The sequence below is a fragment of the Echinops telfairi genome, unplaced genomic scaffold (genome assembly GCF_000313985.2).
Source record: "Echinops telfairi isolate 266 unplaced genomic scaffold, ASM31398v2 ScPeMD7_1;HRSCAF=3_0, whole genome shotgun sequence".
In the NCBI taxonomy this organism is placed as follows: Eukaryota; Metazoa; Chordata; class Mammalia; order Afrosoricida; family Tenrecidae; genus Echinops; species Echinops telfairi.
Genome location: NW_022103896.1, coordinates 87,361,744 through 87,379,662, shown reverse-complemented (window position 1 = coordinate 87,379,662; position 17,919 = coordinate 87,361,744). Strand labels below are relative to the sequence as shown.

The window sequence follows — 17,919 nt, the reverse complement described above, 5'->3', positions numbered from 1 at the left end:
GTTGATGTGTTGAGTTTTCTTTCTTTTCTTTTTTTTTTAATTCTTTCTTCCTTTTTTATGTGTATGCTTATTTCTGCCCTCTGAGTACTGATTCTGCAATATCTCAGACATGTTCTTATGCTGTATTTTCATTCTCATTTGTTTCAAGGATTTTTTTTTTTATTGTGCTCTTTATTTCTTCAATTACCCAGTGGCTTTTAAGGAAAGTGTTGTCCGATTTCTATGTAATTGAAATTTTGGGGGTTGAGTTGGTTGATTTCTGATTTTATAGAATTGTGATCTGAAAAATGGTTTAGGTTTTATTGATGCTTGCTTTAGGCCTAAAATGTAATCTATGCTGGAGTACATTCCATGTGAAAAGAATTTATGTTGTACTTGTGTTGGGTATGAAAAAACCAAACATAGTGCCACTGAGTCAGTGCCGATTCAGCAACCCTATAGGACAGGCAGAACTCCCCGTGAGTCCCTGGACTGTCTCTTTGCAGGAATAGTAAGCTCCATTCTCTCCCTTTGTTGATACAGTGTTCTGTATATATCCGAGGGGAAAGTTGACTGATAGCTGAGCAATAAAGTGTTACTTAGTTCTTCTGTATCTTTGTTGATTTTCTTTCCAATTCCTCGATCATTACTTGAAAATGATGTCCAGAAGTCTCTTAGGATTATTGTTTTATGGTCTATTTGTCTCTTCATGTCTATAAGAGTGTTATTAATGTATTTTAAAAATCTTTCATTGGATATGTAGACATTAATTATGGTTATAGTTTCTCGTTGAATTAAAGCTTTCATGATTATAGAATGACCTTTGTTTCTCATAGCTTCACTTCATTGTCTATTTTGTCAAAAATTAATATTGTTTCTTCTGTTTTCTTTTGACTGCTGTTAACTTGATATATTTTCCCCCATCCTTTGGTATTTAGTCTGTTTTTCTATATGACTAATGTGGGTTGCTTGTCAAGCAGCATATCAAAAGCTAGTGTTTTCTTATCCATTTGATTAGTCTTTAGTGAATTCAACCCATTTACACTCAATGTTATTGATAAATATACTTTTTTATTTTAATAAATCACTTTATTGGGGGCTCTTACCACTCTTATAATAATCCATACATAAATTGTATCAAGCACATTTGTACATGTGTTGCCATCATCAGATAAATATACTTTTATTGACATCATGTTATTATGTTTTTATAAATGATGATTTTGGTTTCAAGTTAATTTTTTGCTACATTTCTTTTGTTTATAAATTTTCTTGTCAATACTTTCTTTTTTGGTTTTGGTTTTGCCTTAGTGTTTAGCATGATAGTAAGTAAAGTTTTCCTCTTCCTTGTTCTGTTTCTTGTTTTTTCCTTGATGATTGTTTTTTATGGAATTTCTTTCCAAATTCATAACAAATTATTCTTTTGCAACTGACTTTATATCTTCTCCATTTGACTATTAATTATCTGCCCTTCTCTCTCTGTTGTGTGTGTGTTGTTGTCATTGTCTTTGTTGTAGAAATGTTATCTGTGATATCTAATTTTGATTCATGTAGTTCTATTTCACTTTGTGTATTGCTTAAGTAGGAAGTGAGCTGTTGGCTTCTCTCCTTCTCACTCACACCTAACACCTTGGAGGTCACCAATACTTCTCCTCCAACATACTTTGGTGGAGATCGAGTCCAACCTTAAGTGGGAAGATTCACACAGGCTCATGTGCTTTGGGCCTGAGAAGGTTCCAACCTAATAACTGTGTTCTAGTTGGATAGGGGAGTTTTAGATCGCTGTAAGCTGGCTCCCAATAACTGGCTGAACTCTTGGGGACCAGGCTATATTAGAACTTCATTGGAGTGCAGTGTGTTAGGCAAGGTTCTGTAGAGAAACAAAGCCAGGACACTATCATTATATATGTATGGATAGGTTTATACCTATAACAGCTAATTAGTCCATACAGCAGTACAGAGAGGGCTCAGCTCAACTGACTTCTGTGGAACAGTTGATATACTGGAAGTCCTTCGACTCACATGGCCTGCCGGGTCTAAGGTCAAGGAAGCAGACAGCTAACCATTCCTCAGGCTAGGCAGGCAGGCAGGCAGAGTCTGCCCAGAGGCAGCAAACAGCAGAGGGGGTTAGCAACAGTCAGTAGTTTGGGAGCTTAGTGAAGCAGGCCTGGATGGGATATCCAACTCAAGCAATGCTGGATGGGATATCGAACTCAAGTAATGCAAGGTGACAGGATCCACCAGCCTCAAGCTCAAGCTATGTACGCACCAGCAGTGCGGGGAAGCAGGTATCGAAGGAGCCTTAAGCTCTAGTAACAGGAACCACAGGTTGGCTTGGTCCACAAGAAGTGTAGCTCACAGGTTGAGGCAGAGAACTAGCTAAAGCAGTAGCACACTGGTCCGATCACCAGAAAGCAAAAGTGGAGGGTGGGGGCCATACCTTGCAGAGCCATTTATCTCTTTGCCCTCCAATCAAACTGCCACCTGATTAATCCCACGTTTCTATTGGCCAGGTTGGCGCAATAAACTTAACTATCACAAGGGGTTAACTGGGAACTGAAACAATGGAATCAAGAATCTGTGATCGCGACAACAAATCTCTCAAGACCAAAATACAAAAAAATCAAGCTATAAAAGAATACCCCCAAAGCGAAAGAAAACCTAAGAATTTTTAAAAATCATTTTATTGGGGGCTCGTACAACTCTTATAACAATCCATATATACATTCATTGTGTCGAACACGTTTGTACATTTGTTGCCCTCATCATTCTCAAAATATTTGCTTTCTACTCGAACCCTTGGTGTCAGCTCCTCATTTTTCCCTCACCCCCCCGAAAACCTAAGAATTCTATCGGACACTACACAGTCTCTATTTAGATAACTTATCTCCTGACTTCATTGTGGGTGTAAAAGTTTATCAGTCAAGTAGCCCACAGATACTGCTTGAGGTGGGGTGGTCACACTCTAATGTATGTATGTATGTACCACCATGGAGGTTTACCATGTTGCTGTTGGGTCCCCCCCAATAGTATGTTGTCTGTGAGTATAGTCTCAAGTTGCCAGTTTCCTGGGACACCACATTTCTCAGGTAGAAGACAACCTTGGCTACAGGGAGATGTGCCTTGTTGATTTCAAAGGCTCAAAATATGGGAAACACACCTAGAAGCAGGTAGTGTGACTGTGGGAGCAGACGCTACTGTGAAGGCCTATAGTTGCAGCAGCCTGGCAGCCAATGGTTACCAGCCGAGGGAGGAGTATCAGGTTCTGCTTAGATCCCCCATGGGGGTCTGCCATGTTGCTGCCAGTCTCCCTTAGTTAGATTTTAAGTGTGTGGTCCACTTTCAGGTTTCCTATTTTGTAACTCACAACCGCCGCAGTCATCAGTCCTTAGTGCCAGCCAGAAGTAGGGGCAGACTAATCCTAGTTGACCTCTAATGGAGTTTGCCCTGTTCTGGAGATCGGAGATATGAGGTACCAGGGTTAGCAGGTAGAGTGCTAAATCTGGGAACAGACTTGACTACAGAACCTTCTGTGGCAGTCCAACGTGGGCTTGCAGCTGACAATGCTTGATGGGTGAAGTGCTAACACATTCTGCATGGATTTCAGAGACATTTGCCTTGTTCCCCGAGATCTGCCCTGTAATATGTTGGCTTGGGTGTAGCCTCCACTAAAAATGCCTGCTTCCTAGCACACCACAATTTCAGTCAGTTGTCCTAAGCACCAACTGAAGTAGGGGAGCAGACCAGAACTGAGTCTGAAAAGGGCTATCCTGTTGATTTCAGAGGTCTTGAGCTATTAGGTAGGGAGGCTAATAGTAGAATCTTGAATTAGACAGAGACCTTTTCTAGCCGTGTAAAGTAGGCCATATAGCCAACAGTGTCTCCAGGTAGGGGAAATTCTGGCACAATTCAAATGGACCCCTGTGGAAGTCTGCCTTAATGGTTGAAACCAGAAGCCTGGCCTCCTGCCTCCGTGCAGGCAGGTTCTCCTTGCTGACATTACTGCAGTTGACAGTTGCCGGTAGCCAACTTGGGATGGGGAAGATTGGTGGGAGAAGCTATTGATTGATTGATTGATTGATTGATTGATTCTTTGCTTTCTATAGTTCCCCATGCTTTCTTCTGCTTCCCGACTCAGAGTTCCTCAAAGCCGAGTATCATTTCCTCATTGTATTTCTTGTGTATGTGGGCAAGGATTGAAACAAAGATCTGCTTAGCCATTATCTCCCCAGAATCTTCTATTGCTAGTATGTAGAAATACATTTCATTTTTGTATATTGACCTTGTATTCTATCTAAATTCTAGTGAGTTCTACCTCCCTAAATTCCATAGGGTCACTATGAGTCCGCATCGACTCGATGGCGGTGAGTTTAAATTCCATATGGTATTCATGTATTTAATTGTGTAATCTGTGAATAATGAATTTCACTCTTTCTCATCTTTATTACTTTTATGTCAATTTCTTACATCATTGTACTAGTTAATGATTAGGTGTGATGGGATTGGATATCACTTGATCTTATAGGAAAAGGGTATAATGTTTGCCATTAAATATGATGCTAGCTATACTATAGATTTATTGTAAATACCCTTTATCAGAATGAAGGAGTTCTAGTTTGTACCTACTCTGCTGAGGGTACTTTTAATAATAAGTGTAGAGTTTGTCATTTACTTTTTTGTATCTACTGAGATGATTATGTTTCCATCTTTAGTAATATTATAATTATATTGATTGGTTTTTTAAAATATCAATATAGCCTTATATTTATGAAGCAAATCCAAGTTGATCATGATCCTTTTTATATATTGATAGGTTTATATTGGAAATATTTTGTTAATGATTCTACTTCCATACTCATTAGAGCTATTACTCCGTAATTCTTTTGTAATGTTTTCATCAGACTTTGGTATTTGAGGTATATGACCTCATGAGTTTGGAGATGTTTCCTTATCCTCTGTTCCTGGAAAAATTGTTAGGGATTATAGTTTTTCCTTAGTTTTTCCATAGAATTTAATGGTGAAGCAATCTAGGCCAACTCTGTTTTTTGAGATTTATTTTATTGACTATTTTAGTTGTCCATGTTTTCTTGTGTCTGTTTTGGTAAAAAAAAATTTCCATTTCATTTGTCAATTTTACTGGCGTGGAGTCCTTTATGTACACTTTGTTTAATTTTTCATTTAAATAAAATTTACATGACATAATTAGCCATTTTAAAGCACACAATCTAGTGCCATTTAAATACATTTACAATGTTGTGTAGCTACCCCCTCTATCTGGTTCCAGAACATCCTCAAAGAAGGCACCATTAAGCATTCACTTTTCATTGATTCCTTCTCCCGGTCCTTGGTAACCACTAATCTATTTTCTATCTGTACAAATTTATATATTCTTAATATTTCATGTAACAGAATCATATTTTGTGTGTCTCTTACGTTGCATAATGTTTTGGAGGTCTATCTACATTTAGTACGTAGCAGCATACATCATTGCTTTCTTATGGTTGAGTAATATTAATATTGTATGTTTATACCATATTTTTTCATCCATTTATCTGTGGACACTTGAGTTTTTCCATCTTTTGCTAATAGTGAATTAAACATTCTTTAAATTTTTATGTACACATGCATGTTTGAATCACTGTTTTTAACTGCTTTTTGGTATGCATAGGAATGAAATTTCAGGGTCATATGTTAATTCTATGTTTTATTTTTTGAAGAGTTCTTGAACTATTTTCCACAATGGCTGCACCACTTTACAGGCTTACCAGCATCATGCGAGTTCCAAATTCTCCACATCCTCTTTAACTCTTGTTATTAATATTCTTCCCCTTTCATAAATATTCTAGTGGATATGAAATTCTAGTGGAATTTAGTTTGTGTTTCCTTAATGACTGATGATGTTGAGTATCTTTTTATATTCTTTTTAAAAATTCTTGTTGTTTATTGTTAATATACTTTAAATGCCTATAGGATCTTTAATTTCTATTTCATTTCTTCCATTGTTGTATCTTTTTTTTTTAGACACTATTTTTTTTAAATCACCATGACCAATCTTATTAACCTTTACAAATAACCAACTTTGTGGATATGCTCTATTTGTTCTGTTTTCTATGAAATTTATTACACTTTTACAATTTCTTGCCAAATGTTTGCTTTGGGTTTAGTTTGCCCTTTGTCCACCTTAAGAACGCGCTGATCACTGGTTTCAGACCTTCTTTTGTGATACGAATAATTATGAAGCAGAATGAGAACGGACTTCAGTTGACTTCTGAATATTCTTGCTTTTGCTGAAAAATATCCTCAGATTCCAAAACGTTTCTGAAAAGCTGCACATGGAATGTAAAGCAGAGATGGTGACGCCTCTGGTGACTAACCCTGGGCACGTGTGCATCACAGACGCAAACCTGTATTTCCAGCCTCTCAATGGGCACCCGGTAAGGACTAGCTATGGATCCTGCTAAAGAGCTACTTCTGTACTGGAATGCTAACATAAGCCCTTTTCCCTGAGATTGACTTCGATTTACCGAATCCACAAAATCATTCCTCTCACAACCAGTGTCTGTGTTATAGGCTCCCTACATCATCCTCTGCACACTCAGCAGTTTGAGCATTTCTGATCCATTTTCTGTCCCTAGGGGACGTGTTCTCTTTATACAAAGAAATGTGGAAGAGATCAATGAAATGTATTAAGAATCAGAAGGAACTGGAGGATGTGTGTCTGTGTGTGTATTTATAGGTACACATTTATTGATATTTCCCTATTTGCCTCCTTTGTAAAGAAATTAAGTAGATCTGAATCTTTTTTCAAGGAAGTGTGCAAAACAGGGACACGCAGTGATGTAAAATAATCTTCTCATTCACAATTGGAGAAGTAAAATGCTTGACGCCTATCCAAGAGCTTGGCAGTTCAGACCCACCCAGAGGCACCTTGGAAAAAAGCCCTGGTGGTCTGCTTCTGTGTGGTTATAGTCTCGAGAGCCCATGGACCACAGTTCGGTTCTGCTCTGACACATGTGAGATTGCCCTCAGTTGGAATGCATTCAACAACAGCTGTTTGCTTCCTTATTTTTGTTCCTGTCTTAGTGTTCCAGAAAGTAAGATTAAGCCAGGCTTCTACCCTGGAGCTTTCAAAGGTTTGTAGATTGTCAAGGTTTCTATTTATATCTCTTATTTAGAGTGGCTTATTCTAAGACCAGAACCTCGAATGTATTCTGATTGTACACTGGGGCCATTGGCAAGGTAGCTATAAAAAAAAATCAATCTTTTCTGGTATAGAAGGTTACATTTGGGAAGTCCTCCAGGTTGATCATTAGCTATCACTGAACATCTCATACTTTGGTGAATGAAAAATAGTCCTATTATTATTGGATCCACAAAGGGGTAGGCAAGCTGGTCAAGTCCTTCCATGTACATAGCACACCTTGGTGGGTAAGTATTCTCTAGTAGATAATGAATTGGCTTGGATCAAAAACTTCTGGAAATTTTCATAGTATGAGCATTTATTCCATTCCCAAATGCCTAGAAATCCTTGAACAGCAGTTTCCAAGATCTGGCTTGAATCTTTAGGATGCTTTCCACAGCCGGACAACGTGGCTTCTGTCAGCGTGTTCGCACTTTTACTAGGGAGGACAAATGTGGGCGTGTGACTGGTTAGCTGATTTTAGGGCCTTTATAAACAACTTTCTCTCATACAAGTGTTTTCAGGCTCTACAGAGCCATTAGATTTTTCCTCTTGATAAATTGAGAAAAGGTTTCCAGGGAGTGCTTTATATTACAGTTATTTATGAGCCTTAATACATTGTAATGTCTAAGGAGATGAAGATAGGATTAAAAAATGTATTGGTGCTTAGCAAATAATTGGTCAAAAAGAGGAACAATGCTGAGAGGTTATCTACAGCAAGCATCTAATCTTCCTTGTCCTTATCATGCAGTAGCCTTGTAAACAGAAAGTAACCTGAAGTAACCTGAAAGATAAGTCACTGTGTGATGATCTCTGTGGGCAGGCGGGTGGGACAGGGCTTGCCAAGGTCATAAACCTGTGCAGCGTGGCATACCGGAACATGAAACCAGGTACGCTTTGTTCCTGGCTTTCTTTGCCCAAGTGCTTACTTATGTGTAATGCCTGAGAAAGGCAAGCTTTGGTCATTTCTTACATTTCTGATAATAAAGAGGAGCTATTAATTGTGTCAGCATGTTGATGTTAGTGGTTGTCATTTTGTTTTTAAAGAAACCTGTGGTCCAAATAACACTCCAGGATATCCGTCGGATTTACAAAAGGAGACATGGCCTCATGCCTTTGGTGAGTGTAAATGATACTTCCATCCCATAACTGAGAGAGTTATTGTGAAAATGCGTTTGGCTCCAAGAGCAAGAAGGCTGGAGTGTCCTTGAACTTTGCACTCCTGTTTTCTCGGAGTGCAGGGACTGATACTAGAGTAACACAGGCAGAAGGAATCCAGCACTGCTCATCACCCCCTCGCTATAGCACAATCACAAATTAAAATAGGTTTTAGTTGATTGTAGAATATTCATAGTTAACTTAGATTAATTCAACCTTTAGCCTTGGTGATGGAGGAGAATGGATAAAATAACCCCTTAAATCATATAAGCAGCCCTTTCCCCAGTCCTCTGACTCCGCAGGTGATCATATTTATATTGGTCTTAAGTGCTTACTTTATAAATGAACCTCCACATAAGGTATAATTCCATGGTGTTTGAATTTGACATCAGTATACATTTATTTTTCTTCGTTGAGATTAACCAATAACAATGTTATTACCAAAGCACTGGGGCATTTTATGCATCTAATTAAGTTTCATATTTGTGCACTGTCACTGTTGGGCTGCCTATTTTTACTTAAAGGTGACTGTATGCTTCCAATGCTAATGGAGCACAGGGAAGCAGAAACTTTTTAAAAGTCTTGTTCGGGAAGTGAAATGCACTCAGGAAGAAATTAACACTGATTAAATGTCTTCTATATGCCAGCACTTTATTGTCATCATAACCTCTTTGGCTTATTTCTGCCCTTTCCTGGCCTTAGCAGCACAGTATTCACAAAAACTTGTGTTTTCCTAAAAGGTAATCAGGACTGGGGTCTTCATTATAAATTTATTAGGTGTACCTCATTATTTAATTCATTTGAAAAGTGAGCATTTATGTTTGAAGAAAGATCTGAAGACATGTATCAGCTAATTTCAACATAATAAGTTCTCAAAAGCTATCACCAAAAAGCTCAATTCCAAAGAAGACTTTTTAAAATTTGGCGAAGAGATGTGTCTTGTTTTAGGGGAACTTTAAAATACACTGTGTGAGTCAAATCCAGCTTGAAAGAATGAAGAAAAAATAGGCAAATCGGAAATACAAATGTTTAACTGAAAGGCTTTGGCAATTGTGTAGCTTATATTTGGGTTTCAACATGAATATAATGTATTTGATTTATTCTTTTCTTTCTGAACTTATAGGGCTTAGAAGTATTTTGCACAGAAGATGATCTATGTTCCGATATCTACTTAAAATTCTATGAACCTCAAGAGAGAGATGACCTCTATTATTATATTGCCACGTATCTAGGTTTGGTGCTTACTCTTCATTATTTTTGTTCTTGTTATTGCCACTCAATTCCTGAGTAACTGGGACAGGCTCTTTAAAACAAAAAAGGTAGTCTCTAGAAATAACCCTCAGTATCTTTTCATCAGTAGCTGTGGCTGCCAAAAGTTTAACAGTTAATTACAAGTGTGTTTTAAGAACTGTTGTTAAATATGATGGCAAATAAACAATATTTATACTAGGTTTCTAGTTTATACATACATTGCATTATCCCAAATGAAAACTGTTTAAACATGCCTTTGTGATCACTGGATGGCTGCAGACAAGTTCTTGCAGTCCTAGGCTTGCTTCTGTTAAGGTGCCTGCAAAAGAGATATCTAATCAGAACAGAGGCTTCCAAAGAGATCTGCTGGGTCAGCTAAATTACACACAAGCAGGTCAGCTCATAAAGTTATGGCAACTGTGTATTGGGATTATCATGATAGATTCTCTCCAGGGTTACAGGATGGTCACAGGGGCTTATGAGGAAGTTTTAAGAAAATGGAAAACTGCATGGATTAGAAAAAAGCCAAGAACATTATCTTCATTATTGTACACATGGTTATTAGCTACTCATTTCCCCTCAGCCTCCCCTGCCATACAAGAATAAAGAAAATTTTCTAAATCTGATTGTGGTGATGATTGTAGAACTCTTCTTGAAATGATTAAACTATTGAATTTCATGATATGTGAATTGTATGCCTATAAAACAAGAAAGAGGCCAAAAAAGTTGTGCCAAGGATCATTTTTTCTATCACAATAGACCTGTGCATTCTTCACGGGTAGCAGGCACTGTCCAGTGAGCATTTCAGTGAGAAATCTTACCCCATCCAACTTGCATTCCTGATTTTGCCCCATCAGACTTCTTTTGTTCCCCAAATTCAAACCCACTGCTGTTGAGCCAGTTCCAACTCAGAGCATTCCCCCTGGAAAGGAGAACTGCTCCATGGGGTTTCCAACGCTATCAATTCATATGTGGAAGCCGACTACTTCCTCTTCTGCAGAAAGAAATGGTGGGTTCAAACTGGTGCCCCTTTGGTCAGCAACCCAGTCTTAACCCACTATTCCACCAGGGCTCCCACTCTCAATGCAAAGAACATTTAAAAAGAACATTATTTGAGTATTTTAAGTTATCAAACCTGCCACGTTGAAGTTTAAATCAAAAAGTGCAGAATTCTTGGAAGGGTTAATTTATGGAAACGAAGATTCAATATTTAATATGACTTATCCAGTCATATGTTTGTGATGATTGATTGGAATCATCATCACAAAACCAAGAAGCAAAGCAAAAGGAATATGAGAGTATCGTATCCTGGTACTAGAAGTTCTTTTAATTCATAGTGTTTCTGCCGCCGCCTTTGGAAAATGTCGACCTCTATTAGAACAGCTGTATGTTTTAAGCATAAGCTTGTATTAAGCTGCCTAGCTAAATTAAAATATTAACAAAGTTGCTGGACGATTAGACTGATTTTTAAAAATGGATGTTGGAATTTTATTAATATAATCCTAACTTTTGTTTGCTCTTCAAGTCAACAGTGATACTATTTATGTGATACATTTTATATACAATGTATATTATCCTTTAGCAATGACATTTTCTCATAAGAAGGAATCGTTTTCTTTCAATAAAAATTCTCATTTTGTAGTTGAGCTAGATTTTTCACCTCTTAATTAGCTTTTTAGATTTACTTACATTACTGAAATTGGAGGAGTCCTGGTGGTATCGTGGCTGTGCATTAGGCTGCTAGCCACGAAATCCGATGGAGAAAGACGGGACTTTCTACTCCCATAAATAGTTACCGTCTCGGAAACTCCCAGAGACGGTTCCACCCTGTCCTGTAGGGTCACTATGAGTCAGAATCCATTTGATGGCAGTGAGTTAGGTTTGGGGGTGTTATCAGAATTAGGTTCTTATCTTTGCCAATAAAAAGTTTCACTGCAGAATATTGTAAGAGGCTCTTACAAGGAGGAAGTCGTATATAGTACCACAGATATATTGGCTTACTCATTCTGTGCATATATGCCTGCCTTTTTTAAAGGTTCCTATGGGTTAGACTCTTGGAACTTCTGTATGGACATGCTTTGTTCCCACTAGATGATGTCAGGTAGCAGGGGGTTCTGGGGAATGTAGTCCCTAGGACAAGGTACAGTCCACAAAACGATGCTGGTTCTGTATGAAATAGCTTAGTGATTGTTAAGAGAGAAGGCCTGTATAAGGAAGCCATTCTTGCCTCTTTCGCTAGCCCAGGCCTCCACTTTTGCTCCCACTTAAAGCAGGTTTACGTTGGGAACAGGTTTCCTCATCTCCTTCCTCCCCAGTTTATTTTCTTTTTCTAACTATAGCAAGATTACAACAAAAAACTCAACTTTTATGGTGAGCCTTCAAGTTTAAAGTTCCAAACCTTAGCCATAATCTAGCAAGTGTGCAATATAAAGCTGCTAGTTCTTTTTATGCTTATTCTTAAGATCGTTTATGCTTTTTTCCTGTGGTGCTTCAAGAATAGAACAGAGTGCAATATGCATTTTCATTTTTAAAGCATAGTAGCTGATTAAAGAAGAAATTTGATAAAAGTCAATATTAAATCAACAAATGTGTTGGAGAAGTTGCTTGCTGCAGCTAATAAAAGGTTAAAAACAAATTTTCTAAGCAAAAAGAAAATTTTTTTTAGGACAGTTGACTTCTTTTTAGCGTCTCTCTGAAAGGAGAGTTAATTTCAGTGTCCTGTTACACCACTCACTGCCATCGATGACTTCCCACTCGTAGCACCTCTATAGGACAGGGGATAACTGCCCTGTGGTTTCCGAGACCAGACCATGTGGGAGGAGAAAGCCTTATCCTTCTTCAGAGCAGCTGGTGGATTTGAACTGCTGACCTTGCGGTTAGTAGACCAACACATATCCACCATACCACCAAGGCTCCTGCCTTGCTGTATGTAATTCCATTTTTAGTGAGGTATTTCTGGGAATGGCCTTTATGAAGAAATGTAGAAATGTGTCCTTCCTGCTATTAACCATTTCTCATTTAACAGTTTCCTTTCTTTTTCTTATTTCTCACATGAATGAATAATATATAGTCAATGACAAATTCCACATCTAAAAGAAAACTAAATTATTGTTTTATTTTTATTTTAACCCACCCCCCACCCCCCCAAAAAAGCTTAGCTAACATAAACGTTTTCATAGATGGCCAGTTTCTTAAAGCCAGTAAAATTAAGGCACATTTGTAAGTCCTTTTTTTTAAAGATATATTGTTGACTATATGTAATATAGTAAGTATATTACCATGAAAATATTTATGTATTTTTCCCACACTATCATATTTGGGTAGGTTATATCATATTTTAGGGATTAGATAATAATTACAGATAATTTAATAATCTCCCCCATTGGGTCTTAGAGATGTTAATTCATGTTTAATGGAGTAGTTGCACTGCTTAAAAAACAAGATTTTAGCCTACTTTGCTTTTCTTAAAATGTATTTTTCAAAAGTCTATTGAATGGCTTATATCTGAAGCATCTAGATTTTACAGGTTAATTAAAAATTAGCAAACTATTTGAAAAATTAAGTGGTCAGCTTTCCGGCCTCCGTTTTCCTCTAGAACACCACGTAGCAGAGCACACTGCCGAGAGCTACATGTTGCAGTGGCAGCGAGGACACCTTTCTAACTACCAGTATCTGCTGCACCTCAACAACCTGGCCGACCGGAGTTGCAATGACCTTTCTCAGTATCCTGTGTTTCCATGGATAATAAACGACTATTCCAGTCCCGTACTAGGTAAAGACCATGAATGAATTCAAATATAGCTGAGTTTAAAGTGGTAATCCCTATTGGTTTTAAAGGAGAGAATCAATTATCTTTTGGAGTCATGATGGGATATGTGAAACCCATTTGAATTGTATTGCTCAAGATTGCCCATCTCCATTGTAAGATACTGGCTATTATGTGTTAATATAACAAAAAAGGAACTTTCTTACTTGTTTGGGGAAAGGCACAGCAAGTATGCACATCATACTGTCAGCAGTATTATCTGCAAATACCACCTTTTGAAACATACAGGTTTCTCACTTTGAAAATAGGACTTGGTATATATACCCTATTACTTTAAAGATTACATTAGAAAATATGGTTACCAAAAGTAACAACTGTTATAGAGCATTTGTAAAGTACTGAAATAATCACAAAGAAATAAAAATGAGTCATAATCACATTTCTGAGTGATAACTATTTTAACTTCTCTGTTTTAACAAGTATGTTATATTCTAATTTTCTTTTGTAGTCTTAACGTTATGTATAATTAACAATAGATGTACTTGAACAATTAGCTATATCAAATTCTTGTACTTGTAAGAGAAAGCAACCTTTCCAAAACTGTTTGTTTTTTTTTTTAACAATATTCAGGTATCTGAATTCTAACATTATGCCACTGTTTATATAATCCAACTTAGTAAATCTTGGTAGAAGATTTAAAAAATTTTTTTCCCACTGTTTTACTTGGTTTGTCTAAGCAGACTTTAAAATAATTAATAGGTGTTACTAAATTAGAATACTAAATACTGCATAATTGGGCTGCTGACGTAAAACTCAAAACATTCTAAGCAGAAGTTCCATTTAAGCAGCCAGTGGAAGTATGGTAATTCTTAGATACCTATCTCAAGTTTTATAAAGGTATTTATGTTATGGGAATAAGTAAGATAAACATTTGCATACGAATGAATTAGGGGGTAATGTTATCAAGCACAAGCTGGAATTATGTATTCCTTTACTTTTATAGATTTGTCAAATCCAAGAACCTTTCGGGATCTTAGTAAGCCGGTTGGGGCGCTCAATAAGGAAAGACTGGAGAGGCTTCTGGTATGTGGTACTCTTCGAGCCTGTTGGATTCCACCTGCTTTTTTGAATCATGTCGTGTATTATTCTAAAACAGAGGAGATTCATAGGAGTGACTAAAGAGCCCACAGAATAGTTTTCTCTGTGGTAATGAACTACCTGCAGATAAAGAATTTGACCTTTATCATTGGTTCCTAAGAGATTCCGCTTGGAGTTTCCTTAATAATTGAGGTGCCTTTGTAGACCACACCTGCAAATTTATTTTAAGGAGTAGGTGCTACTCGGGCCAGAAAAACTGCCAAGTAGCCTGATAAACCACCTAACCTCAGCAAGCATGGTTTAACTTACCACTTATGTGCGGTGAGGCCTCAGAGGTGACTGCAGTGAAGCCAGAAGTGCTGAACACAGAGGCTCCAGGAGCCTCTTTGTCAAAAGGAGGGTAATGCATCCTCTTTGGGATATGAAGGTTCTGCATTGAGGACTTTTAACCAACTTGCCCATGCATCTTTTCTTTATGATGGTCTTGATTTGCATCCCTGTGCTATAATAATAAGCAAGCATGTAACATACCTACAGTAACTTTTATACTGTACTTATTTCTGGTTATTTCTCTAAGTTGTTCCAGATAATTAGCAAACCCAAGGGAGTAGTGGCATCTAGTAAGTGAAAGTGCGAAGGCCCAGGGGAGGTCCCTGAACTTGTCAGCGTGCATCCTGAAAGAGCAGTATAAACCCAGTGGCACTGAGTCCACCGTGACCATATATTTTCTGAGGCTTCACGGCTATACATCTTTATGGGAGCAGATAGCCTTATCGGTCTTGTGAGGAGTGGCTAGGGGCTTTGAACCCCCAACCTTGCAGTTAGCAGCCTGAGAATTAGGCCACCAGGGATTCATGAAGATTAAGAATCTAAATACAAGCTACTGCATCCAATCACAGAGCAGGGTGAGAATCAATGTGTGTTTGATTAACGGAACTGAAAGGACAGTGGGTAGATTCTCCAAGACTGCCTTATTTTTCTACACACTGTTGCGACATTTATACTCCTGGGGACGTCAGCACATTTGTCTTGTTTTCATTTTTCCCCCATAGTATAATAGCCTTCCCGTCTGGGAGTATAATCTATATTTGACTGAGCCACAGGATTTACAGCCTGGGACATGGCTACCCATTCCCCTTCAGATAATATTAATGTTCTTAAAGGAAACATTTATCTAGCAGCACTCTCTTTAATCCATGAACTCATATACCTTTCTTATTTTTCTCATGGCCAATTCTCTTATCCTAAGTTCGAGTTAACAAAACATACACCACTAGATCACTCAGCCTATGTGTTCTAGAAATATGTTCACATGAGAAGTTAGGGCAATAATGATAATGATTAAAAGGGTTTTTTAAACTTAGTATCATCTTAATATGTGATCAAAACAAAATTCATGAAAAAAGCCCTCTCTCAGGGATTAGTAGAAAACCCTTGAAATTAACGGCCAACAAGTCAGAAGTAAGTGTCCCTTTGGGACTCTTGACTAGGTAGCTTTCATTGGCCTTTTTGGCAATCTGAAAGAAAGTGTGCTTTTACTTTGTGAGATCTGACCTATCTCTGGATGCCCAGAGGCAGAGAGAGTACCGACTGAGTACCGGCTGCATGAACAGCTGATATAGATCATTGAAATGTGGAGAAGTGGAGATTTGATTGATAATACATAATTATAAGATTATGTGATATGTAATACTGTATTTTCAGGAGTAAATTTACGTTGACTCAATAAATGTTCCTTCACCTTTGCATATAGCTGCTCACCATTTTTATTTGTTGCTTACAACCCAGGGAGTGACCTGTAAACAAGTTCACTGTCTTATTTTCATGGAAGTGCTTTGTGGTAAATTGAATTGATTCCAACTCATAGTGGACAGAGTAGAAATACTCCATAAGATTTTCAAAACTAAATCGTTACAGGAACAGACAGCCGCATTTTTTCCTTTTGAGCAGCTGGTGGCTTTAAACTGCTGACCTTGCAGCTCATAGTCTAATATTCAACCCACTGTACCAACAAGCTTCCTTAAATTACATAAGAACTACATAGGTCAATTCTGTTCACTCAGCCCCTATATTGTATGACTGAGGCAAGAAACTAGGATACTTGTTCTAGGGATACTGTGTTTATTCACAGATTTTTTTCCTTTAGTCTTCTCATTTGCCTATTAAGGAGAGAATATAAGGAGTATAGTATATCTATAGCATGATTTCTTTTAGACTTCTGTTACTTTAGCTAACACTGCGTTTTTCATTTATTATAGACACGCTACCAGGAAATGCCAGAGCCAAAATTCATGTATGGAAGTCACTACTCTTCTCCTGGCTATGTGTTGTTTTATCTTGTTAGGATTGGTAAGAATCTGTATCATCACCCCATTTAAATTTTATTCCAGTTAGGTTAAATGATTCTTTGATCTGATTTAACGGTGTTGATTTTGTTTCTCTAGCACCAGAGTATATGCTGTGTTTACAGAATGGAAGATTTGATAATGCAGATAGAATGTTCAACAGGTGTGTTATAAATATATCAGTTTTAATTTTAAGGTTTTTTCTAGTTATACAAGGGTAAACCAAAAAGTATTGGTACAAAATCATAGAAATCCTTATTAAACAAAATTATCAAGCTATGAAGCTATTATTTCTTGACATGCCTCCATCTCGCTCTGTCCACTTTCGAAGGTGTTGTTTTCATCTTTCTCACCCTCCCCAAAGACCCCTGGGCGGACTTAAACCGCACCCAATTGGCGGCTGGGCATCCTCATGAGACTCAACCATGTTCCTTTGAGTTTGGTTAATGAAAAGATGTCTGGGAGGCAAAAGCAGGGGTGGAGGGTGGTTGGGTGGGGTAAGAGCTCCACAAAAAAATTTGGGAAAGATCATCCTGGTTGCCCTCAAATAATTAGTAGGTTGCCCTCAATTTTCACTTAGACACTGTGATTACCCTGTGCTCCTCAAGAACATCTGTCGTCACTTTGGAGCCCCCCAAACCGGTCTCCATGACCTTCTGAACTGACCTCTCTGCCTTGAATTAAGCATGTGGTCTTCTCAACCTTCCTTAAGATGCTTGGTTCATCCAAAAATGTGGGTTTATGCGGACTGCATTCCCATAAGATTGTCACAAATCATCATTGATTTGGGAAGATATCCACTTGAGTTTTGGTAAAAATTTAATACTATCCCTGACCTCAAAATTGGGAACCACCTCCACCCTATGGTTACAAAGTATCTCTTTTTGGGAAGATATTATAAACTGTCTTTTGTAAATTAAGGCAAGTCGATTACTGGGAGCACAAATCTGCAGCCATCCACTGATCTCATACATGCTTAAACATGTATTGTTTGGAATAAACCTATGCATGTATGAACTAGAATTCTAGTAGCAGTTCTTTTTTTCCCTTTTTTTTATTATTATTAAATAATCATTTTATTAGGGGCTCATACAACTCATCACAATCCGTACATACATCATTTGTGTCCAGCACATTAGTAC

General features: G+C 37.7%; 1 protein-coding gene across 1 annotated transcript in view; it reads left to right on the top strand.

Moving 5' to 3' along the window:
* Positions 1-17,919, top strand: part of NSMAF (neutral sphingomyelinase activation associated factor) — a 69,191-nt gene that overhangs the window by 25,198 nt on the left and 26,074 nt on the right. Inside the window, exons 10-16 of the mRNA XM_045293538.1 lie at positions 6,284-6,413; positions 8,207-8,278; positions 9,441-9,549; positions 13,164-13,340; positions 14,338-14,417; positions 16,691-16,781; positions 16,877-16,940. Of these exons, the coding sequence (XP_045149473.1) occupies positions 6,284-6,413; positions 8,207-8,278; positions 9,441-9,549; positions 13,164-13,340; positions 14,338-14,417; positions 16,691-16,781; positions 16,877-16,940 (723 nt within the window). The remainder of the gene's footprint in view (positions 1-6,283; positions 6,414-8,206; positions 8,279-9,440; positions 9,550-13,163; positions 13,341-14,337; positions 14,418-16,690; positions 16,782-16,876; positions 16,941-17,919) is intronic.